This window comes from Stegastes partitus, unplaced genomic scaffold (assembly GCF_000690725.1).
Source record: "Stegastes partitus isolate 25-593 unplaced genomic scaffold, Stegastes_partitus-1.0.2 Scaffold132, whole genome shotgun sequence".
NCBI lineage: Eukaryota > Metazoa > Chordata > Actinopteri > Pomacentridae > Stegastes > Stegastes partitus.
In genome coordinates, this window is record NW_007577863.1 from 35128 (window position 1) to 59334 (window position 24207).

The following is a 24207-nucleotide window of genomic DNA, read 5'->3' on the forward strand; positions in this document are numbered from 1 at the left end:
TCAGTAAGAGGTGGAGCCACTGACTGTATTTACATACTGTATGTTTCCACTGCCAAGGAAACCAGCTGAGCCTCTCTTGCGCAAACACTTCCAAACACAACTTACCAGACAGGAAGGCAATGTGTGTTTGATGTGAGTTGGCTGGGAACTGTCAGGTAAGAGCGACTCAAATTTTGTTCTTTTAAAGTCAGGTAGATTATGGCTTAGCGTGTCTGTTCTCGTAACAGAAAACAAGTTATGATAAAGTGGGAATGAGTTTGTGAATTGTGTTTTAAATCATTTTAAGTATACAGCATGGTTTCACGATAGGGAGACGAAGTGTGGAGGTGACGTCAGATTTGACAGGGGAGACTGAGAGGGCAACTATACTGAAATTTAGTCTATATAAACAGAATTTATGGAGAAAAGTTTGTTTGGTGACATAACTTTTTAAACCTTAGTTTGGGTTTTAAAAGAGCAAGAACTTATTTAAGACTTAAGCAGATGGTGATTGTTTCTTAATTATTTGGCTAAAACTTATTACTTTAGAAATTATTTTGGGAACACTCAAGACATTGCTGTTTTTTTAGATAAATAGTGGAGCACAATGCCTTTGGAATTTCAGGGAGGGGAGCAGAACAATGATAATAGCGAAGCTGGTATTTCGGTCAGAGTAACAAAAGCACCTGTCAGACAAAGACCTCCTTATAGGCCATGTTAGATTGTATTACCAAAAAAATAAAGAAGCAACTGGTCTGATATCCATCCAAGTCATTATATGGTTTTATTGCCCACAGAAGGGACGATTGAAGTGACGCAAGCATCAGGAGCACTGAAACCACAGCGAAGAACAAGTTTTGAAGAGACATACTCCCTTTTTGGATTACAAAATTAAAACACTGACTCATCAAATCCCTCTGGACCAGACCATTGAGAAACAGAAAAGGATTCTTGCCAAAAAAAAAAAAGACAATCAATGGCTGTCCACCTGCCACCTGTGTGAGTGTAGTTCTATTCCAAGAACTGGGATGATGCTTTCTAACTGATTCCTATAGAAGCCTACTACTGTCAGTAATGTTCACCCCCAGGAAGGACAGTCTTTCCTCACCCAGTCTGGAGGACTCCTTCTTCCCTCTCTCCTCATCCTCCTCAGTGTCTCTCTCCTTTGCTCTCCCCACATCCACATCCTCTCCTGGCAGCACTGACAGTGGAGGAGAGCTAGAGACCGACCTGATACTCGCTGCAGAGCTCGGCCAGGCTTTGCTGGAGAAGAATGAGGAGCTGGCGGCCTCTCTGGAGCAGAGGGAAAGGGAGATGGAGGTAAGAGTAACGCTGCTGTTTCTTCTTGCAGCTTGTAATACAGTTTGGTGGGAACTAAAGGACAACATTTTCACCATAAACAAGCAATTGTCATTTGAACGATTCTAGCCTGCAGTGTAGGTGAGGTAAAAGTGGAAAAACCAGTAAATCACAGTTTAACTCATTCCACTTTAGATTATAGAAGTTACAGTTACAGCATGCTCATCAACACATGCTGACAACAAAACCATATGATTTGTGACAAAAACCACTTTTATGGCAGGTATAAATCTGTATTTGACACAGAGTTAAAATAACAACATAGTCCTTTTCCACAAAAGAATGTTTTGACATGTGACATGAAGACAAGCATTAATATGAATCCTATTTGAATTCCAATCAGCTTGGACTTTGTGTAGTGCATATTGCCCTCACCACCAAGACTGAAACCCAAGCACTGACTTTTTTTAATTTTTTTTGTTTTTTTTTCTTTTTTTGTTTTTTTTTTTTTTTTTTGACTCTTTACAAGTATTAGTGCTTTATCTTTAGCGAAGTCCATCACTTATAGGCTTTGATGGTACAATAATGATACAATGATTTGATAATATTAAAAATTATCTTAAAAACTAGTTTATTGACATGAAAGTGTTTGCTGCACAGCAGAAAGAAACAAATAGCTGAGTAGTTAAAATTGTAGAGTTGATTTGCAAAAACAGATAACACCATTTTTGTAGATTTTCAGAATACTTATTTTTGTTGTTGTTTGCTTGAGATAACATCAATCAAACTGAAGCTGAGTGGATTTGACTCAGTAGAAACGACATAACAAAAATAGAGATAACTTTTGATATCGTCACAGGTAGACGATGGAAAAGTGGGTTTTCTGAAGGTTTGTGAAGATGGAGTTATCTGTGTTTGCGAATGAACTCTTTAACTGTAATTGCAATCCATACTATAATGCACATGATATTTGGCTCCCCTCATGTATGTGAGTGGGCTGGACCCACTATGGAGCCACTGTGACCTTAACTATCACCTTTCTCACAAAGACTCCAAACACTGAAAAAGCAGAAGATTTGTGTATGGCTCGACATTATGTATAAAAATCCTAAATATTATTATTAAAGTTGTCTGTCCTTAAACATCTATCTACAACATATATTTGGAAAATTGTTGAAGTTGGTCCAGAAAAGTAAGTTAGGGAATCAGTTGGATAAAGACATGCTGTTTGTCATATGTCATATTTTTTTTTTAAATGTTGCAGTGATGCAGTTTACAGTCTGGGGAGCTGGTATATGTAGAGTTTGTCTGCATTCAGCTAGTTATAGGTACTAATGTAGTTTATAACTGTAGGTCATGGAGGGCTGGAGTAGATCAGTCATGTTGTTAGTAACAGCTGGGCTTTCTTACTATGACAAGTCAGTATGTAGAACCTGCTGCCTGGAAACATTTGTAACATTGGTGGGAATTTGACTTCACATTTAGAAGAAAGGAAATTGTCCATGTTGTGTATCTGATATTTATAGACTCGTCAGTGATGTCTTGAAGTCACTTAATGTGTTGTTCAATGTCTCAGGCTTTGCAGCAGGAGAAGCATGTTCTTCAGAGGAAGCTGGACATGAATGAACTGACATCAGGACAGAGGGAGGCGGAGCTGACTGCAGATTTAGCCGCCTTGAGGGTTGAGCTGGAGAAACATCACAGTCAGGGGCGTGACCGGCGAAAAGATGAGAGCGAGCAGATGACTCAGTTAGCCAGCCATAACCAACGACTGGTGGAGCAGCTAGCAGAGGTTGGTTACATCATCGCCGTGCAAGCAGAAACAATGCAGACGAGCAGGTTTAAGGAGTTCTATCTTTGTCACCCATTGATGAACAATCTTTCTCATCTCCTGCTCATTTAGGCTGTGACACTGGAGCACTCCTTGAGGACTGAGATTCGCTCTCTCAGAGAAGAGATGGAAGAATCGTCTTTTAGTCGAAATATCAGCTTCACACAATTAGGGAGCATACAAGCAGAGGTATTCTTACTAGTCACTTCTCAATGCTGTGCACAAGCAAATCACTCATTTAGTGGTCTGTTTTGAATGCATTCGTGGTTAAACATGACCAAATAGCATGAAATTTTAATATAATGTAAAAGTGGCAGAGCTGCTTTTTAGGACTTGTGGCGTAGGTCCGAGTTAAATCTCAAATCCTTGATGACAAGTCAGAGTTAAGTCAGTCATCATCATTTGTAAATTGCAAGTCAGTTCCAAGTCTTTTAGATTTCTAAATTTTGTTCTTTGAATATTTTCATTTTAAAGCTGTCTTAAGAGTGTTTTCATGTACACAAAACCAAAGATTTATGCCTATAAATATTCAAGGTGTGCTATGCAACATTTGCCGCCAGCAGTCTTGAAGGGCTTTGCTTTAAATTCTTGCATAACATTAAGGCTTTTGTGAGTCAAGTCTGAAGTAAGATGAGCTTAAAGCAAATGTCAAGGCTTAGTAACCTGAGTCACAAGCACCAACAAATATATTAGCAAAAATATAGTCATAGAGATCTAACAGATCTCTCTGGGGTTTTATTATTCTTCTTTCAAAGCATCAGAGTCTGGTCAGAAATTATTTGCACTCTGATCTAAAATTCATTTAAATGTTCAGGAGAAGGATAATTTCCGGCATATTTTTTTGTTTTCAGTTTCACCTCATTGTGTAATTTCTACAGTATTTTGTGTTCATCCATCTTTCCCTCCTTTCTGGACAGAACAAAGTTTTGCAGGAGCGGCAGTCGCACATGGAGGCACAGCTGAAAGCCTCCCAGGAAGACAGCCAAAGACTCAGAACGGAGAGAGACGGACTGAGGGACAGACTGTCTGAAGTCCAGATGAAACTGAAAGAGAAAGAAGCGGAGGTGAGGATCAATGACTGAGTGGCATTTAAGATGAATGGTGACATTTAGAGATGAAGCTGAGGGGAGCGCAGACAGAATCATGGCTGCTGCAGGAGATATTGCTCTTCACTAACAGAAGTCACTAACACGACTAGTTTCAAGCTCTTGATCTGTCTGTGTGTTTGTGCCTGTAGATAGAGCAGGAGCAGGGAGTGGTGTTTGAGTTGCGCACCTTGAATCGCTCCCTGCAGCAAAAAGCTTTGAACCTGGGAGAAGAGAGCATCCTGGACAGTTCACACACACAACCTTTGTCTCTGCTCAGTGAAATTCAGCAATCACAGGTACCCACAGAGACACACAGGAATACACAACACTGGAGTGGCTGCACTGACAGGTCTAACTCAGCCGCTGTGTACTAATTCTGACCCTGTACTGACATCCCTTTTCAATAGACGCTGATTCTAGCTGGTCTTTAAAATTAACAACCTCTTCTATGCCTTGTAATAAAGTGTCTGACCTTTTAAATTCTCTTGTTCACCAGGCTAAAGAGGCCCTTCTAGCTCACTCCACAATCCTGCAAGCAAGAGATGAAGAAATACAAGCACTGAAAGAGGAGGTCTGTCGAGCTACATACACTTTTAAACTCTTTTTTAACACAAGGATTGACCCACGCAGAAGAAATACTGTCATTTAGTGCTGGATTACATTTCAGCATGTTTAGAATTTATCTGAAAGGTTTCTTGATGGTACAGGATTTTAAAAAAAAGATGAATTTGCTGGTTTCTCTTGCATTAATAATAGGCGAAGAAGCACTAATTTAGAACTTAGGACTTCAAAAATAATGTTATTTGGTTTCATTACCAGCTGGCTGAAAGGCAAAGAACACAGTGTGGCAAATAATCTCTATATTTAACTTTTCATGAATGTTGTACATGCAGATTTTGATATGTGAAAATAGCCGATGGTGCATTTTCTCACCTTAAATCTGCTTTTAAGTAACACCACAACTAGTTTGGAAGCCAGTGTGCAACGCAATGATCATTACAGGGTATAAAGTAATCAGATAACTCTTTAGAGCTTAGCCATACATTTTAATTTAGTCAGGAAAATCTGTGTTTGAATACATTTTGTAAGATTCTAAATATATTTAATTACTCAGATGAATTCACCTCATAAATTCCACTGTAGTCTTCATTTTTGCACTTGAGTAAATACGCAACACAGATCTGCAGCTCAACAGCTGCTGTTGAAAATGTGCTGTATCAATAATGGTGACTTGACTAAAACACTTTGCACACTTTGCAGCTGCAATCTCAACAAGAACAACTTGAGTCTCTGAGGGAAGAAATCCAGCCTTTCAGAAGCAGTCCTGATAAGCCAAGCTACAGGTGATGCTACACAGCAAAAATATTTTGATTTGAACGATTTGAATTGAATTTATTCAATATTATTAGAACTCAGGGCTAAATATGATTTTCTAATTTTCATATGAATATTTAGCTCGCTGGAGAGTGAACTGGCCACGGTGCGTCAGGAGAAAGAAACACTGACTCAGCAGCTTCTCAACACCATCCAACACAAAGTAGCGCTGTCTCAGGAGCTGGACGCCTGGCAGGTGAGTGTGTGTGCAGGGAGATGAAATTATAAATGATGTCGTTTGATAACACGTGTAAAAAAAAAAAAAAAAAAGTACAGTGCACAGGTAGACTTTTCTTTCTTCATGCCAACCTTCCTGCAGGAGGACATGCGGTTGGTGATCAACCAGCAGGTGCAGCAAAGAGAGGAGGAGAGGCAGAAAGAAATCCAACGAGAGAAGGACAACACCGTAGGACTCCAAAGAAGCAAGTCTTTGAAAGTGAAGGGAGAAAGAGGGAAAGGATTCTTCTCTTCTTTTTTCAAAGAAAAATAACACCGGCAGCAGTTTACGTGTCACATACATATCAGCCTTTCTCTTTTGCCACTTTAAGCCTTTTGTTGGACGCTATAATGTGACTTCAGAATCAACAACTGAAATGTTTACAGACCTCATTTTTGAACGTATTTGTATATATGTATGTAACATGTATGTACAGTAATTAGTAATTTCAGAGTTTATATTAAAATACTTGAAGACACAACAGAGTCTCTATCTTAAAGCAGTATTTTAAATACATGCTTGTGGTCACTGTGATTGTATGATTAGACGCAACGAGGCCAGAATTTTAAAGGCGGTGACTGCATATGAAGTTTGTGGAAATACATGGATCTGCACAGAAAGGACTGAAAATGGAAAATGTTCATCTTAAGCAAACAAATTCAGCACAAATTCTACTGCTTCATGAATCTGCTTTATAAATGCACAGAGGAGTGGGAAAAAATAGAGTTCATTTAGTCTTGACACATAATGAACGGCCAATATTCAGTTTCCTTGAAGCTCAGTTTTGATCTTTTACAATTTTGGATAAAAATGTCTGTTTTTTATTTTTGCTAGATGCTTCAACATGTGTATATAAAGCACCTCGGTGTTGAGGTTAAACTCAGATTTAGGTGGTATTTCTCTGTCGGTTAGTATCACACGTAGACAAAAGAAAAGAGGCTATAATAGAAATGACATCTTTAATAAATTAAGTCCAAAAAGACAGTCACACCCTTCAACTTCTCTCCATGCTTATATTACATAATGTATAAATAATACATATGCAACATTTCATATGTTAAACAGCCCTGGAAATGTCCAGATGCAGTGAGAGTAGTGCAGGTTGCATACAGGTTAGTGTTTCTGAATGCCTTCATCTATATACATACAGTACAGTCCTCGCCCAGCAGACTTGGTGCACAGCCAACTCTCTCATCCCTCAGCTTCAGATTGGTCCATTTGGAGCAGCACCTTTTATCTTAGAATCAACCAATATCTGTCTGTGTATGTGATGCACACACTGGGAACAACGATGCACCCACAATCAAACACAAAATTGCTTACTTGTTTATCTTTCAGAGGACATACTGAGGGTTCAGTAATGCTGACAGCAGCAAGCATTACAAACCACATCCATGTTGGTACATTCAAACACTGGGAAGCTCCAAAAATCAAGGTTTAGGAGACAAATGCCAAAAAGCATTGCATGGCGACTGAGCTTTGTTGTTTGGATTAGTTGATGTTTAACTGGCAATAAACCAATTCCTACCTAGACAATGAGGGAAAAAAATACGTATTTGTTTTCTAACCACCTTTTGAAAATAATAGGCGGAAAGATCAATAATTCTAGTTAATTGGGGTAAAATAAGAAAAAACACTATTATCTTTAAATACAATCTATACACATTATGTTTCTTTATGACTACCTACAGTATAAAACTTTTACAGTGCAGTATGCCTTTTTTTTCCTTTTCGGTTTTGACTGTCCAGAAGGGGATGTGTAGTCTGGTTTTACAGGGACGGTAACACATCTCCAGTCACATAGTGCGAGCCCCAGAAAAGGTTCATCTATTCCTCCAGTGCAATCCTTGTCACCCACTCAGAAAACATCGCCTCCATTTCGAGAGGTAGGTTGCAAGGTGAGATGCATCGACTTAAAGAAACAGAAGGTGTTTTGCTGAGGCTGATAAACCTTAGGAGATCAGGTCATGATGAAGCCTCTGACACACGTCTCCGGGCGACTGTCCTGACAGGGAATTCCAGCAGGGGATAGCGGAGGATTAACCCACATTGACACCTAGGCCCACTTGCAGCTTGTCACCTCTGTGATTTACGAAGGCACCCATAATTAGGGTGGCAGGGAGCGGGGTCAGACGCTTCTCCAACACGCCTCCTATTATGCAGCGACTGTTTATCATACCTGGATACACACAAATAACAACAGTCTCATATACTAAGCATGGCATTTGAATCAAAGCTGCAGAAAGAAATTTACCTCGGAAGACCATGTTGGCCTCCGGGAGTTCCATCTGGTACCCAAACGAGGTTGTCGTCTCCTGCGTCCTGGTGCTGGCTTCAAACTCCACTCCGACTTGGATCTGGCAAGCACGCACAAATTCATATTACCAATATACACCTGATGTAAATGTTGTATTTGAACAGCATTTGCCGTACCTGTTTGTTGGCTCTGTGATAGTAGCTCGCATGGGCACCTCCTTTCCCAGCATTCAGCGTTGCCACCCAGTTTGGTCCTGCATAGAAAAAATGTGGAACACAGCTGCTAAATAAAGCGTGACACATCAGGAATGATAGCAGCTCAGTTAAAATCCAATGTAAAATCCAAAAAGTTCAACTCTGACTTGAGTATTGTCCAGCCAAAGTAAGAATTCCTCCTTCCTCTGCTCGTCCCCGATGGTAGACCAGCTCCCCTCCTAACACCAGTCCAGATGACACGCTCTGTAGGAAGTGTGCTACAAGGATAACTGTCCAAGAAAAACAAACATATACAGAGCATATCATGATAAGTACTAATTCAACAATTATATTTAGTAAAAAAAAAAACATAAAGAGAATCACTGGATTATTTCAATATTGGTAGATAATAAAAGTGTACCAATAGATTAATGCATCTTTATTATACATTGATGGCTGTGAAACTAAGTGATGCTATTACTATACTATAAACACACTATTACTTTAATTTAATTTCTCACCAGACTCTCTGAGGACGTCTGGATTAGCTACAGTCACAGCAGCAGTGAAGTCGTTCCCTCTGTACTCGGTCTCAAACTGCCACGTTACAAACTGGGACTGTTGGGTCTAAAACACAATCAACAATTCAAACACTGAGTTGTTTGCCGTTGTTGTAAAGTTATGGACTTATTTAGGAACAGCAACTGAACTTGTGACAGATGGAGTTAAGAAAAGGTACAAACCTGGAACACTGTTCTCGCTCGTACGCGCTCAGTGAGATGCAGCAGAGCGTGAGCGTTCAGACTACCTGAAGAATCCATCTCACCGATTAACGCTGGGGCATCCTAAAATGTGAAAAATTAACATTGTGCAACTTGTCAACACAGAAAGGCAGTCTTCATCTTTTTTTTTTTTTTTTTGCAATGTCACTGATAAAAACTTAATTGATGAAGCCAGTGGTAACATATCAAGTGTGTGGGGATTTGTGCTTAACCTTGTCCTTGCTGTAGTCATCAGACTGCAAATGCTCCACGTGGAATCGATAGTATGAAGGACTTACAGCACTGAGGTGGAGCGTATGACTGACCTGGAAGCAAACACATTCATCAAAATCAAAGATCACACATTATTGTCTTATAAATGAATGTGGGTGGAAGCATCACCTTGAAGAAGCTGCTCAGAGTTTTGTTGACAATCATCTTGACACCCTCAATCTGTTGAGGAAACACATCTGAGGAGGTACAGAGAAATGACAGTTTAGCATCAATGTGAGTAACACATTTTGGATACATATGATCTGTAATTGTCTGACTGATAATCAGTTCTGACAGCGACCGCATTCAGAGCAACCCAGATGGCTTCATTTTCACATTAACGTATTATGTACAACTCAGATCACAACGCTACATTTTTCTTCTCAAGAAATGCTGTAAGTAACAAAATAACAGCTTCTTTCACTTAAAACACATTCGTTTGCTTCGTTGAGGCTTTCAGAATTGTGTAGCATTCCTCAATTTTACACCATTATGCTTGCTAAAATGTTCTTTCCTTCATTATTCATGGAAAGTTAAGTGCACTGATCAATCAGCAATCATGTAATCAATTTCTAGCAGAGCCAAGCATGGAAGAGCAATGTGGCTTTTGATGTGGATGTCAACACACTCTTTGTTCTCCAAATCAATGACTTTTATAGAAAAAATGCTTCAATACAAGAACATACTGGTTGTTATGCTACATGTGAAATGCTTTTGCATCAAGCATAGAACTACGTGAATGTTTTTCCCCAGAGTCTGCTCCTCCTAAACGACAGCGTGCCTTCCACCACTCCTTCTTTTTAGCCAGGAGTACCTTTGCAGCTCCTGTGGAGAGAGTGAAAGCTGCCTGGGTTGGGTAGGCGGCCATCTCTCCTCTCCCAGCGTGGTGGACTGTCCCAGTGAGCAGGATGTGCGTCCCAGCGAGAAGGAGGAGGATCTGTGGAGAAAGGCCAGTTCTGATGGCCCGGACTGGAAGACAAAGCCAGAACACTGCCCATGTGGGCGCAACACTTCCTGAAGGACACAGAGAGGCAAGGGGGAGACATTTATTATCTTATATAGAGCCTGGGCATGCAGTTATTTCAAAGCCAAACTCTGTCCTATATAAAGGGGGCAGAAGCAGAGAAGGAACATGCACTGAAATCCACTTTAGAAGGTAAAACCCATTTTCCTTGGTCAGTTGGGTGTTTAAAGAAGAAGAAATGACATTAAAAGATAGCAAAAATGTAAAAATTAAATAAAAGCAGATACATAATTTTAACCTTATTGTGCTAGTTATTTAAGTTGTTTTATAGTGAACCTAAATCTGGAATTGCAAGAAGGATTATGACAGCGTGCATCATGCAAGGCTCATCTGATGTTTTCATGTGCAGGTGCAGCAGTTCCGTTAGCTAGCATGACCTTAGCATCAGGAGAAACAGACATGCATTGTGGGAAAAAAAGGTATAAGTACCTACTTCGTATATGGTCGAGAGGCCTTAAAATATCGAGCGGAACCGAGAACGGCACATCAAAAAAGCTGTCATGTGGCTTTTATAATTTGATAAACTACAACTTGATGTGCGAAGGCTACGGATGCTGGGATCAACTGATGCTGCAATTAGCTCCCCCCACCACAGCGCCGCTAATGTGTCCCTCTGAAAACACGACGGGTCCTTTCAGGTCGTATAAAAAATTATACTTTTACATTTACGTGCGCAAAACCGACATTTCAATTGTAATGTACGGGGAATGTCGCCTATACGTTTCCAGTTGCCTACCTTTCACTTAAAATACATTCGCTGGTTGACAGGGAGGGTTAGGGGAATTGCGTAGCGTTCCTCTAGTTTTGTTTCTCGTCGGACTACTGTATCTGCGACACCGCGTCCAACGCAAGCTGCTACAGGTGAGATAATATTCGGCTTTCATGTTGCTGCAGCGTCGGGAGCAGGAGAAGGTCATCTCCTTCATTTACCAGAGGAGTAGAAATACTTTGTTTTTTTTATCCGAGCCGATCTCAGACGCAAAATACGGTAGTTACTAACTAAAATATGCTGCTATTGTAACATATTAGAGCGTGAAGAAGACAGAAGGTGGTCATTATCACTCCTACACGCGTCTCTTTTCTGTCGCACCGTCCATGGTCGCGCTCTGAGCGGTAAAAAGCGGGAGCAGGTTTCGGGACAACTTTTTCGAGGAATTTGACTTTTTTTGCGTATCCCTCCGACTCCACTCGGGCTGGATATGTCTCCTTCACGGTCCATATTGCTGGTGGGAGAAGGGAACTTCTCCTTTTCTGCCTCTGCCAGTCAGCTGTACTCGGAATCAGAGACCAGCGTAACGGCCACTTGTCTGCAGCATCAGGAGGAGGCACTGCGGCACGAAGGTGCAGCCAGCAACATTCAGACCATCAAGGACTCAGGTACAGCTCTGGTGGGATTGTCGCAAAGCTGATTGTTATTATGGGGCTACACTTTTTTTTTTCTTGTACTTATTTTCCTTATTTGTCACTCAGGTGGAACGGTGCTTTTTGAGGTGGACTGCACAAAGCTGGAGCAGTGTGCCTCTCTGCAGGGCCGTGTGTTTGACCGGGTGGTCTTTAACTTTCCTCACTGTGGGAGAAAGAGTGGGGTTAAAAAGAACAGAGAACTTCTCAAAAACTTCTTCCTCAGGTACAGCTGCATTGAACTGTAATCCATTCAAAGCATTTTCTGTTTTCTGAGATTCTCCTCCAACATCCATCATGTATCTGTGCACATTTTTTAGATATAATGTGAGCTGATGATGAAAAAGTTTGAGAAAAAATAAGAATACTGATAACTCAAGGTCAACTGACTGGCGCTTTTAGACCTTGGATGATTTATTTTATTTTACTATATAAAGCAAAAAAAAAGTGCTTTATTTCTAATCAAATGTGCTCTTTCAAAACATTCATTTAAAACATCAATGTGGTGCAGTAGGTTATTTTTTTACTTCGACCGACGATTTATCGAAATATCACTGAAATTGCAATGTCAACAAGTGCAATATCCAGATTGCTTGAGCTGCAGCGTCACCATTTTGAATTAAGTATTGCGGTGCTACAGAGATGCCCAGGCCTATAAATCACATTCTCCAGTCCTTAGGGAACCTGCCTATTTGATGCAGACTGCAGCATATAAACCAACCAACTCAGCAATTGCCATCCCTATGAAGTTGGTACATTCATAATGTTTTTTAAAATTATTATTTTAAAACAAAATGCACAAATTACTATTCCCACCAAATCGTAAATCTGTCAAAATAATCACATTGTAAATTTTTTGTTCAGCAAAAAAATGTTCCATTCTAATTTATAACAGTTTATAACAGGATTTTGACTAATAACTACAAATTGTAACAATAAGTGTATCATTCTTCAGTTTTGTTTCATGTCCTGACTAAAATATGATCTGGCATTAATTATTGATACCAAGCAAGTACCTCAAGCTAGCATTGAATGCTTGCTCAGAGCTTCTCTAAGTTTGAAAAAAAATATTTTGTGAGCAATTTTTTCGTCTTTTGTTATGGCAAAGAAGACATTTTTGAAAAAAAAGATTTATTTTTCATACATAATTGATATTGCTTAAAGTGAGGTAGTTTGAAAAAGAAAAAAGAAAGAAAGAAAATCTATCATTCTTTAGGGCCAATTGTCCACTTAGAAATAGATGACAGATTAAAGGAAATATCTGAACATCTGGCTCCTTGAATGAGGGGATCTGGTGGCTCTGTTATGCTACAGAGGGTATTTTGCTGGCATCATGTCGGTCCACTTATCCCTTCAGATTGAAGGGTGACTGCAAATCAATACAAAGTTGTCGTAATTGATTAACTTTATCCCACGATGAAACATTTCTGTCCTGATGGGAGCCTCTAACAGGATGCTCCCATCATTAGGGCACGAGGGGTCGCTGCATGGTTTGCTGAAAAAAACATCATGACCTTCACAGTCACAGATCTTAACCCCTGTGGGAGGTTTTGGAACGAAGTGCTAGACAGTGCTCTTCACCACCGCCGACAAAAACCAAATGAGGGAATATTTTTTTTAGATTAATGGTGTTATTTTGCTTTAGTACACTTCCAGAGACTTGAGAATCAATGTCATGGCTTGTTGAAGCTATTGTAGTGGCACGTGGTGGCTCTGCATCTTACTGAGGCACTTAAAACTGATTTTTGTTTTATTTTGCCATGAATGTGTACTTTAGAAACTTAAACCTTCTGTTGTTAATGGCAACACACCCATTACCAGTGTTTTTCTGTGCCTCCAGTTGCGTCCAGGTGTTGGCTGAAGACGGAGAAGTTCATGTTTCCTTGTGCAATGGGCAGGGCGGGACGCCAGCGGACCAGCCGAAGCGAGAGTGGCACAACAGCTGGCAGGTGGCTGCCATGGCAGCAGAAGCACATCTAATCCTTAGTGCTGTCCACCCTTTTGAAAGTGAGAGATACCAGAACTACAAGTGCACTGGATACAGGTAAGGAGTAAAGGTGAGTGTTACAGTGGATGAGTAGAAGCAGCCCATTGTGTCCCCTGTGTGTGTTGTTGCTGCGTGTTTGCATACTGACCCTGCCTAATGACGGTATCGCTGTTGTATAGGAGCCAGGACAAGGGCTTTCATGTGGAGAAAGGTTTGCTCCATGTGTTCACTCGTAGCCTCCCCTACACCTCTGGCCAGACACTTAAGGTGGAGGAGGCTGTTGAAGGGGAGACAGTTCAGTACAACATCCCAGCTGAACTCAGTGATTTCATATTCAGGTACAGAGATTTTCATGCTGCTTGAATAATAAGCCACCAGTTCAAGAAAAACCGTGCTCACTGTCTGTTCTTTCTCATCAGGAGATTTCTCTGCTCAGACTCTGTCCACCCTGTCAAGTTGGTGCAGGATTTTCTTCTCGAAGGACTGGCGGAGAAGTGGTTGGTCTCCATGACGACAGAGACCATTCCCTATCTCCTCACGGCCAAACAGTTGCAGACATGCTGCGACAGCGAGAGTACACATTGCTATTGGATCCACCCGCTTGAGAAAGACTTCAGCTCCGACGCTCACACATCCACAGAGAGAGAAAAAGATCAGGGATGTGCCGACACAGGAGAAACTCCGTCAGCCTCGTGTGTTACCTCAGATAAAGTGGACAGGATCAAAAGCAAAGGAGTTGAGAGCTTAAGGTCTGCATGCTCTATTGATGTTGACCCTGAAGGGGAAACTGGTCTTTATTTGCTGCGTCCTTCACTGCTCCCTCAGATGGAAGAGCTTTCAACTAAAAAAGAGGAGCTAATTGACAATGCAGGGAGTCACGAGGGGAATAATGACAGTGAAGGGAACAAGGAGGATGAGGCCTGCGGGGGCTGTAATGGTGTTACCAGCTTATTTGGCGTTAGTGGCGTGGTGTTCAGGAATGTTCCCATCAGCCTCTGGGCTCTGCCTGCCTTTCATGAGCTTCTCCTCAGAGGCGTTTTCCCTCCAGAAAGTGATCCAATTAAATCGCTCGGACATAAGTTGGAAACACTTCTCGCTCCGTATGGGGTCTCCCTGGTAGCAGAACAGGGAGGTCTGCGTCTGATGGCGCAGCCGATGGGTTTGGTTGGTAAACTATTTGCAAGTGACAACAATGTCAGCGTCACTGTGTCTCTAAATTTGGACCTCCTTGCTGTGCTCCTGTTCTCGCTCCCCGACTGGCGGCTGCTGTGGTCACATGACCCACGTTTCTTAAAACAGTTTACACCTCGCCCATCACCAGGGACTCCTTTTCGCCCATTTTCCCTGTTCCCTGAGCACTTCAACTTTGACATCAGCTTCTGGACGGGGCCGATATGGGAGGAGAAGAAATTCCACGGCGTGGTCCGGGAGGCCAGCCGCGGGACCGTGGAGCAGGTTAAACTCATTGATATGTTCTCACATCCTGACCTGAGCCAGACCAGTTACTGCTACAGACTCATCTACCACTCACACACACACGCTCTGTCACACACACAAGCCCTCCAGTTTCACAAACACTTGGAGTCTTTACTTTCGTCTTGGTTGCAGGTGACCATCAGGTAACGGCCACTTGAAACTCAAAGAGGAACAGGGATTTAACCTCTTATTTTTTTTTCAAAGGCATTATGATGACAAGGCTGTTTGTAACTGCTAAGAAAAGTATAAATGTATAATGTGCAAAACTGTAGGTGAACAGTGTTTACAGTGGTTCAGGCATTGCTTACTATACTGTGAAATGTGACTTCAATTCCGTGTATGTGTCTTAATCCTATAATAAAGCTGCTTTAACATAAATTTGTGGTCTGTTGGCAGTCATTGTGCTGAAAGTCACATGTGGTACATGGTTGACAACAAATTGACATTGTAAGAAATCTGGCATTTCACAATACACCACATCTGAAATCAATCTCCTCTGTTGTAACAGCAAGCAGATGTCCTGAGAGGATCAATATAGAGAATATATTGGTATAGATTATAGGACAATGCTAATAGAGTCGAAAGGATTCCTTCAACTGAGTTTATTGAATTTTCTTGAAATAACTGCTCCACTTAAACCCAGATGTATATTAAGTTATTGTTAGTACATGATTGTCACTGGTGGAAAATAACGAAATACATTTTCTTAAGTACAATGTTGATGAATTGAATATTTTATGCTGCTTTATAGTGACACGGCGCTACATTTTCAGACAGCATTAGTTACGTTTAAGATGAAGGTTTTACACAATGCGTAATATAATAAGAACCTAAATGACAACACATTGTTGAAGCTTAAACCAGTAGTTTCCAACCTGTTTTTTTGTGGCTTTTGTCTTAAGGGTTAGGGTTGTCACATAATTTAATTTCAGTATGTATAAATGCTCCAATATCTCACCAAAAATCAAAGATTAAGTAAAAAAAAAAAAAGAAAAAAGTCCAAAAACAGATTTGAACAGATTTCTTTTTTCATCTCCTATCAATTATCTCAGTTTCAATTGAGCTCCACCTGCAGCAGCTTCAACAGTAAGATGCTGCTGACACACTGGTGCTTCAGTAATAATTATATTGTTGTCACATATAATACTATATCAGTCAAAGAGACCAAAGGCATACTTTTACTTTGATACTGGAGCTATATTTTGGTGCTAATACTTACATAATTTTACTAAAGTAGATTTTTCAAGCAGGACTTTTTCTTGTTATATAGTATTTTACATTTGCTGCTTTGGTCCTTTTAGGATCTGAATGTTTCTTCCACCACTGATTATTGTAAACTTTATTCTTCCTATCGACTCTATTTAGACTCTTACTGTGTGTAACCGATTCAGTAGAGCCGATTAATCGGAAATGTATCTCTGTCACTTGATTGCATGTTTTTTTTACATCAAATTAGTAGTTGTTTTTTCTCCCAAAAAACTCTCCCAGGCTGGTTGTTCCTTGTCTATCAAGGGGATTTGATTAAATAAATAGTGTCATGTAGGCTGGTATGTAAGAGGTCATTTGTGGTTGCTGCTAATTCCTAATCCCTTTGGAGGTTTCATTTAAAATGATTTTTTTTTTTTTAAAAAGGCACATTTATTTTCATTTGTGTACGAAGTGCTTATGGAAATCATAATAAAAGACGCTGAGATGACTTCTCGCACATTTCCACCTCCTCAGAAGAGGAGAGCCGTCAATCGCCGGACGGAGGCGAAAATGACCGAAGCGCCACTCGGGAGCAGCATCGGTAAACATGGCGGCCAAGGCGCTCCGGCAGCGAACCAGGCGAGGCAGCAGACAAGACGCAAACAACGTGAATATCCCTGCCGAACCTCGGCCACCGAAAGAGGAGAAAGTCAGCGATGACAGTAAACTCACAGAGACTCGTCAAGAGTGAGTATGAGCCAGGAGGAGAGCCGGTAGAAGCGCCGGTGCTGCGAGCTCCATCCCCGGTGTGACTGACAGGCGGAGCAGCGGAAGCTAGCTAGCTAGCTACTTTGATACGTTAACCAAGTTTTGACTGTACTGACACGATAACGAGGATTAGTAACGCCCAGCGAATAACCGTGAAGACTCCGCGTTGACAGTAATTTGAACTGCATTGACGATTTAGTTGTGTTTCCGCCTCAATAACTAGTTGCGTTGTTTATGTGTTAGTGGAGCAACGTAACGCCGCGGAGTTACCTGCTCAGCTCCATTCATTCTGCCCAGGTGTTCACCAGCAGCTTTAGGAGAGCTGACCACAGCTTACCCGACCTGAGCACAGGTTACCTGACCTGACCGGGTCAGCCATGGACTGACAGGTTTATTGTAAATCAGCGGCTGGTGTTGACTCGCAGCCCCTTGAGGGTGATTGTGACAGTTTGTAAGGTGACGTGTCATAATAATAAAAACGTACCGTGAGGCTCGACGCTGAGCTGCAGCTGATCCCACTAATCTGACTAATCTGATGAAGAGTGTGAACAAAGGAACCCGTGCTGGACATAAGGAAGTCTGACTGTCATCACTGTAAACACTCATCAAGTGTTCCTATTAGATGCCTTCACTCATGCGAGCCTCATTACTCTCAACAACAGTATCCCACATCTGGGAAGGTATGGCTAGACATAGTAAGTAAATACGTAATTCTCCAGTGATAATGCAGAAACACTCTAATAGAAATTGCAAATGTTGGCATTTATGTAGGTTTGTTTGCACTCAGAACACAAACAATATGTGTTGCAAAAATACAGTGTGGTATGTGCTTCTAAGAATAGGAAAAAACTCTATTAATCCCAAAGGAAATTCTTGTACCTGATGTTGCTTAGAGAAAAGTTACAGTAAAATCAAAGCAGTGCCTCATAGACGAGCAATGAGATATCAGTACAATATATTAGTAAAAATAAGTAAGCCAAAATAGAAACATAGGAAGTAATACTGGTAATGATGCCAAAGTATTGCTTATGATAATGAAATATTGCTCACAAAACTGAAATTTTGCAAATTAAACTGAAACTGATGTTGAATGTAATATTGAGAAAGTAATATTGCAAATGATGCTGATGTCATTCAGTGTTCAGTGTCCCACGCAGAAGGAGGGATAAGTTACACAGTATGCTCATGCTGAAGAAATAGTGTTAAAGCTAATAATCATGCATCCATTATCTATACACCGCTTAATCCTCACTGGGGTCGTGGGGGGCTGGAGTCTATCCCAGCCAACTTAGGGTGAATGCAGGGGACACCCTGGACAGGTCACCAATCTATCACAGGGCTACACTTAGAGACAGAAAATGTAATGACGGTACAGAATAAGACGGTGCAGAGCTGCAAGCTGGAAACCGACAGCAAACAGACTGCTAATTGTGAAAACAGGAACAGGAAGAACAGTGAAGGCTATCTGTGCAGATGTATGTTGTGTAATTAGTTTTAATAGGCTTTTGAAACAGTACGTGACAGTGCTCAGATATTGCTCTGTTGTGTTCTGTGGGAGACAGTCCTTCAGTCTTTACTGTAATTAGGACTTTTCTCTGCGGTAAGCTGATATTTACTTTCTGATCCACCACACATTTAACTTTTGTATTTAATTGCGTATTAATTTTCCAGCTCTGACATGCTTCATCTTTCCACCACCACCGGGGGCTTAATTGGTGCGTTATTAAAAGCAGGACCAGTGGAATATCAAAGCAATTAAGTCTGTGCATGTTAAAAGACTGGTGACTAATTGGACAGTAAATCTATACAAAACAGACATGATGCACTTATTTAATACGCTGACATATAATCTAAAAAGAAAACGTCAATTTGATATCATTTTATATCCTCTGAATCATATTAGGAAAAAAATATGTCATTGAGTTGTATATTAAATTTTAATATTTGGCAACTGTGTTTTTGTTTTTCTTTCATTAGGTCCATCAGTCGTGGAGGGCAGGTATGGGCTCCAGAAGGTTCAACTGCATTTAAATGCCTCCTCTCTGCACGTTTCTGTGCAGCTTTGCTCAGCAACATCTCAGACTGTGACGAGACGTTCAACTACTGGGAGCCTGTGAGTACGACTCTCAGAAGCGATTGTTTTTTCTAACATCTACGTCAGAATCATTTTTGCAGTGTCTCTTTACTGTTCAAGCAAATTGTCTTTCTTTAACTGCTGACGCCTTCTATTGTTGCATTTTGACAGATGCACTACCTGCTGTACGGCACAGGAATGCAAACATGGGAATATTCTCCATTGTACGCCATCAGGTCCTATGCTTACTTATGGTTACATGCTCTTCCTGCGTGTTTGCATGCCCATGTTCTACAGACAAACAAGGTAACTATTCCAAGGTCTCATTGCAATGTGTGTTGTTATTTATATTTTAAATCTCCCCGCTGACTGAAAGCATAACCAGTACCTTTTTTGAATCCCGCCTTTTTGCTCCTCCGAAAACATTTTTCATAGGAAACTAAAAATCTGTTGGACATATAAGTTTTAAAACAGTGTGCTACTTTTATGGAAAAACAAACATATCTTTTAGGAGAAATCTGGAAAAACTGATTAGTTAAATGTTCCTCCGTGGGGCCACTCAAAGCATGAATTCACACATGCACACATAGAGGTGTGTATAACATTACACTGGAACGTATGCAGTAGTTACAGGCTTGTGCTATGACTGTGTTGCAGGTGTTGGTGTTCTACTTTGTACGATGTGTCTTAGCATTCTCCTGCTGTGTCTGTGAACTCTATTTCTACAAGTGAGTTTACCCTCCTCTTAAATGCAAGTGGGTGTTGTAGCGCTTTGGCTTTTAAATTTTTAATTATGTAGGAATCCGTGCGATGATGTAAGAGGTGACCGTTTGGTTTGTTTGTGTGTGTCATAGGGCGGTTTGTAAGAAGTTTGGCTTGCACGTGGGCCGTCTGATGTTGGCATTTCTTGTCCTCAGCACAGGAATGTTCTGCTCATCTGCAGGTTTGTCCAATTTATTCACTTGGTTAATCCACTTTCTTTCTTAATTTTTACTAATTTTTATAAGTTAACTATTTGACTCCATCTCAGCCTTCTTTGGTGTTTTGCATCCAATTTTTTTGAATAAGTTATTTTTCAAACTTCTTTATTGTCAAATTAACACACTGATCGAAAAGGTGGACAACTTTTTTTTTTTAGGGTCACATTTTGCATTTGTGACACATTTCTTGTCTGTATTTTCGCTTTATTCCCCTGATCCTATGAAGGCTGTATGAATTCAGCCTTGCCAGGGTGACATGTCAAGAATGAGATCTGTATCTCCTACAGGTTCTTGTTTGCTGTCTGGTTTTTTATGATTCACCCTTCTCTTTGTTCTTTCTCCTCAGCATTCCTTCCTTCCTCTTTCTGCATGTACACGACACTGGTTGCCATGACGGGTTGGTTTCAGGACTCGACACCGTTAGCTGTTTTGGGCGTGGCTGCTGGGGCCATTGTTGGATGGCCGTTCTCTGCTTTGATTGGGTACGACTCTAAACTTAACTGCCTTCTTGTTGTTAACACTTTTCCCAAAGAAGCTTGTCAGAAAAAAACTACTTTTAATACATCTTTGGTTTATTTTCGCTGCAGGCTTCCGATTGCCTTCGATCTGCTGGTGTTAAAGAGGCAGTGGAAAAGTTTCATCACCTGGTCAGCTGTTGCTCTGCTTCTGCTGCTGGTGAGAATGTTTTCAGATGTGCTTGTAAAACAAATTTGAAAGTACAATTTTAATTTAATTACTACTGGGAAAAGGTGTATGTAGATGAGTTTCTTCAGTATCACAGCTGCAAGGATTTAGTCAATCATTAATGTGGGAATATAATGGGATGTTACACTTTGTCCTGACAAAACACAGACATTGCCAAAGTTGATATGTGTAGATATATTTGCTGTTTTATAAATTACATATATGTTGCTAAAGCCAAATGTTTACACAAACTGAGTCCGTTCATTTTCTCCTTTGTTCATCTTGTTTGCGTTTCTCAGGTACCTCTGGTGGCAGTGGATTCTTTCTTTTATGGCAAACTGGTGATCGCTCCACTTAATATTCTACTGTACAATGTCTTTACACCACATGGACCTGATCTGTACGGTAATTTAACAAAGCACACATGTCATTTTTTCATAGTGTTTTCATATTAAGATCAGCCATAAAAGCAGGATTTAACTTGGGGGAAACATACTCTTAAAATGTTATAGTGGACTAAATATTTTGTCATATTTCACCAGAAGCCACTTAAAGTTGTGTTTTCTTATTTATCTTGAAGTAAAACATGTCTGACTACATATGGCATTGTACACACATGCCTTGTTTTTGTTGGGTACCTCTTTCATTTCAGCAACTGCGGAACAAAAAAACACTAAAACTGCTGTGTTTCACCAGTTTTTGTTACAGCCCCTGGCCCCAACAGCGGGCATTAAAACTATATAGCATTTGAATAATCTCAAATCACACCAAGAAAACTGGCCTGACGAGAGCTAAACAGAGCATTAGTAATGATTTTGTTACATTGTGTTGTGAACATCTGTACATCAGCTGTATCAATTTGCTTGGCCTGTGTTGTTTCATTTTCAGGCACAGAGCCGTGGCATTTCTACTTTCTAAATGGCATCCTGAACTTCAACCTGGTGTTTGCTCTGGCGCTGTTTTCCCTGCCGCTCACTGCTCTCATGGAGACTCTGTTACACAGGTTCAATGGTGAGGGCGTGTTTCCTACACTAGCAATAAAAATGTCAATGTTGTCTTTACGTGTGCATGAACAATAATAATAATCATAATGATGATGATGATAATAATAATAATTAATACACTCAGTATACTCCTCCCCAGTACAGGTATAAATAAAGATACTGATCAAAATAAAATAAAATATTTTATGAGTTTATAAGTGCTGTGCTGTTAGTTATCAAAGCAACTCCTCATGTGTTTTCATGTGCTTGTACACGCATGTGTTCCCTGCAGTGCAGAACCTGGGCCGTCCATACTGGCTGACTCTGTCTCCCATGTATCTGTGGATGCTGGTTTTCTTCACCAGACCACATAAAGAGGAACGTTTTCTCTTTCCCATCTACCCTCTCATCTGCCTCAGTGGGGCTGTAGCCCTCTCCTCTCTGCAGGTGTGGTCTGCCATTTTCAGATTTTTACTTTGAGGACAAAATAGTTCCATGTCAGTGGGTTTTTAATTGTTTTAACCTGCTTATATGTGCTTTTATTTCCCACAGAAATGCTACCACTTTCTGTTCCAGCGGTACCGACTGGAGCACTACACGGTCTCTTCCAACTGGCTGGCTCTTAGTGCAGTCGTGGTCTTCACAGTGTTGTCGCTGTCTCGCTCCGTTGCTCTCTTCAGAGGTGTGTGTACAAACGGACGACATTCTCCCTCAGCAGCAGTGTCCGGTAACAAAAGAGACAGCTTAAGATGATCAAGATATTTTGGTTTGTCTACAGGCTACCATGCTCCTCTGGACCTGTACCCAGAGTTTCACCGCATCGCCAAGGATCCAACTCTACACCTGGTGCCTGAAGGCAGACCTGTCAGCGTGTGTGTCGGCAAAGAGTGGTACCGCTTTCCAAGCAGCTTCCTTCTACCACACAAGTCAGTCACCAACTTTACGTCACAGGTTTTTAGTGTCTAATAAAATATGCAAAGTGTATTTTATGATATTCAGATATGACTGCGTCTCCTGCTAAAAGCCCGTTTCTAATCTCCAGCTGGCAACTGCACTTCATTCAGTCTGAATTTAAGGGGCAGCTGCCTCAGCCATATGCCTCCGATCCTCTGGCCACACAGACCATCCCAGCCAATATGAATGACCAGAACCTGGAGGAGCCGTCCAGATATGTAAGTAAGGCACATGTATGTTTGACGTGTTGGTACTGTAGTTAAGAGCATTTGATTTAAACTGTTGTATGTCCACTCCATCCAGGTGGATTTAAGGACATGCCACTACGTAGTGGACCTGGACATAGATGAAGAGACGCCACTTGAGCCACGTTATTCAGCCAACAAAGAAGAGTGGAACATCATTGCTTATAAGCCTTTTCTTCAAGCATCAAGGTATTTATAGAAATACAGAATTGACACTAAAATAGACAAAAACATTCAGTATAGACAAATCATAGTTTATTGTAGTTAAAAAAGAGGAACAATAAAGACCAGAGTAGAGACTGAAATAAAATGTGTGAACATTCAGGAGAACTTTAGTGCAATGCTAATTGTTTACAAATATCAAATGAATATTTCCATCTGTTTTTCCTGCATACTCAGATTTAAAAGAAAGAGATGCAGTCTTTTAATGCAGCGTTTTCCCCCTCAGATCATCTCCTCTTCTCAGAGCGTTCTACATCCCGTTTATATCAGACCACCACACGACCTACAGGCGCTACGTCATCTTGAAACCTCGGCGACAAAAACAGCCTCGTAAGCGAAGCCATGGCTGACCTCTGAGCCTCCACCTGACCCCAAGTACAACATCCTAACAAGAGGAGTCGATCACTTCCGCTCAAAACAGCTGGTGTTTGTGTGTCAGCGTGCATGTAATTTGAAGTATTTGTCTCATGAAACTTTTGAAGATATCAGTCCCTTTAAAGACATTAAGTCTGCTTTTGGGCTTGTGTGTGTGTGTGTGTGTGTGTGTGTGTGTGTGTGTGTGTGTGAGCGAGAGTGAAGAGAAAATGATGCGTGTGCAGGTGTGCTTGGCAGATATCAGCTGGACATTTTATCTGATTTTGTATGTCTGTGTGGAAATGAATGTCTTACAATGGATGCACACTGCAAGATTTTAACATTAATATATTCCAGAACAGGCCACCACACACAAATGTAAGTGTTTTCATGCTACATTTGAAAACGTGGCCTGAATGGAAGAACATATCTGACCAATTAATCTGAAAAGTCTTGTAGTGTTGGCCTGTCTAATTATGTGCTCTGTTGGGTGTGAGTGCTGGAGATGAGTGAAAGTGAGGGTGCGGTCTTAATTTAACTTGGAATGTTAATAAAAACACGATTGACTGTGAATACAACTCCACTGTTTTTTTT

General features: G+C 40.8%; 4 protein-coding genes across 7 annotated transcripts; 3 read left to right on the plus strand and 1 right to left on the minus strand.

The window, feature by feature from the left end:
- Nucleotides 1–97: 97 nt before the first annotated feature.
- On the plus strand, nt 98–6273 carry bicdl2 (BICD family like cargo adaptor 2). Of its 2 annotated transcripts, XM_008278753.1 has the most exons (10): nt 98–155; nt 777–1299; nt 2855–3070; nt 3182–3298; nt 4027–4173; nt 4347–4493; nt 4694–4768; nt 5458–5540; nt 5653–5767; nt 5891–6273. In XM_008278753.1, the coding sequence occupies exons 2-10, from the start codon at nt 1054–1056 to the stop codon at nt 6059–6061; spliced, it is 1317 nt and encodes a 438-aa protein (XP_008276975.1). In that variant the 5' UTR covers nt 98–155; nt 777–1053; the 3' UTR covers nt 6062–6273. The 2 variants fall into 2 exon arrangements, with proteins under 2 accessions (XP_008276975.1, XP_008276976.1); XM_008278754.1 differs by lacking the exon at nt 4347–4493.
- A 459-nt stretch (nt 6274–6732) lies between these two features.
- Nucleotides 6733–10798, minus strand: LOC103355094 (mitochondrial import receptor subunit TOM40B). Its single transcript, XM_008278756.1, has 10 exons — nt 10731–10798; nt 10088–10287; nt 9403–9470; nt 9234–9326; nt 8983–9084; nt 8761–8866; nt 8407–8529; nt 8222–8298; nt 8043–8145; nt 6733–7967 (listed from the first exon to the last, which is right to left on the minus strand). Exons 2-10 carry the CDS (start codon nt 10269–10271, stop codon nt 7828–7830), a joined length of 996 nt encoding a protein of 331 aa, XP_008276978.1. The 5' UTR covers nt 10272–10287; nt 10731–10798; the 3' UTR covers nt 6733–7827.
- Nucleotides 10799–11284: 486 nt separating this feature from the next.
- Nucleotides 11285–15539, plus strand: fdxacb1 (ferredoxin-fold anticodon binding domain containing 1). The gene is made up of 5 exons (XM_008278757.1): nt 11285–11674; nt 11768–11924; nt 13539–13742; nt 13865–14023; nt 14105–15539. The coding sequence occupies exons 1-5, from the start codon at nt 11497–11499 to the stop codon at nt 15306–15308; spliced, it is 1902 nt and encodes a 633-aa protein (XP_008276979.1). The 5' UTR covers nt 11285–11496; the 3' UTR covers nt 15309–15539.
- A 1404-nt stretch (nt 15540–16943) lies between these two features.
- alg9 (ALG9 alpha-1,2-mannosyltransferase) lies at nt 16944–24191 on the plus strand. Of its 3 annotated transcripts, XM_008278758.1 has the most exons (15): nt 16944–17096; nt 19095–19230; nt 19363–19497; nt 19849–19919; nt 20046–20134; nt 20518–20653; nt 20759–20846; nt 21155–21260; nt 21744–21866; nt 22131–22285; nt 22391–22520; nt 22617–22764; nt 22881–23010; nt 23096–23226; nt 23486–24191. In XM_008278758.1, exons 1-15 carry the CDS (start codon nt 16957–16959, stop codon nt 23607–23609), a joined length of 1842 nt encoding a protein of 613 aa, XP_008276980.1. In that variant the 5' UTR covers nt 16944–16956; the 3' UTR covers nt 23610–24191. The 3 variants fall into 3 exon arrangements, with proteins under 3 accessions (XP_008276980.1, XP_008276981.1, XP_008276982.1); XM_008278759.1 differs by lacking the exon at nt 19849–19919 and having other exon boundaries at nt 16981–17096; XM_008278760.1 differs by lacking the exons at nt 16944–17096; nt 19095–19230; nt 19363–19497 and having other exon boundaries at nt 19899–19946.
- Nucleotides 24192–24207: the final 16 nt, after the last annotated feature.

Excerpts from the sequence above, each read along its gene's own strand:
- bicdl2 (XM_008278753.1), top strand. The coding sequence starts at position 1,054 with ATGTTCACCCCCAGGAAGGACAGTCTTTCCTCACCCAGTCTGGAGGAC. Across the intron at positions 3,071-3,181 it reads TGGTGGAGCAGCTAGCAGAG|GCTGTGACACTGGAGCACTC; the intron begins GTTGGTTACATC and ends CTGCTCATTTAG. Across the intron at positions 3,299-4,026 it reads TAGGGAGCATACAAGCAGAG|AACAAAGTTTTGCAGGAGCG; the intron begins GTATTCTTACTA and ends CTTTCTGGACAG.
- LOC103355094 (XM_008278756.1), bottom strand. The coding sequence starts at position 10,271 with ATGGGCAGTGTTCTGGCTTTGTCTTCCAGTCCGGGCCATCAGAACTGG. Across the intron at positions 9,327-9,402 it reads CTCTGAGCAGCTTCTTCAAG|GTCAGTCATACGCTCCACCT; the intron begins GTGATGCTTCCA and ends GTTTGCTTCCAG. Across the intron at positions 8,867-8,982 it reads GAGCGAGAACAGTGTTCCAG|ACCCAACAGTCCCAGTTTGT; the intron begins GTTTGTACCTTT and ends ATTGTGTTTTAG.
- fdxacb1 (XM_008278757.1), top strand. The coding sequence starts at position 11,497 with ATGTCTCCTTCACGGTCCATATTGCTGGTGGGAGAAGGGAACTTCTCC. Across the intron at positions 11,675-11,767 it reads TCAGACCATCAAGGACTCAG|GTGGAACGGTGCTTTTTGAG; the intron begins GTACAGCTCTGG and ends TTTGTCACTCAG. Across the intron at positions 13,743-13,864 it reads TACAAGTGCACTGGATACAG|GAGCCAGGACAAGGGCTTTC; the intron begins GTAAGGAGTAAA and ends GCTGTTGTATAG.
- alg9 (XM_008278758.1), top strand. The coding sequence starts at position 16,957 with ATGGCGGCCAAGGCGCTCCGGCAGCGAACCAGGCGAGGCAGCAGACAA. Across the intron at positions 20,135-20,517 it reads AATGTTCTGCTCATCTGCAG|CATTCCTTCCTTCCTCTTTC; the intron begins GTTTGTCCAATT and ends CTTTCTCCTCAG. Across the intron at positions 21,261-21,743 it reads ACATGGACCTGATCTGTACG|GCACAGAGCCGTGGCATTTC; the intron begins GTAATTTAACAA and ends TTTCATTTTCAG.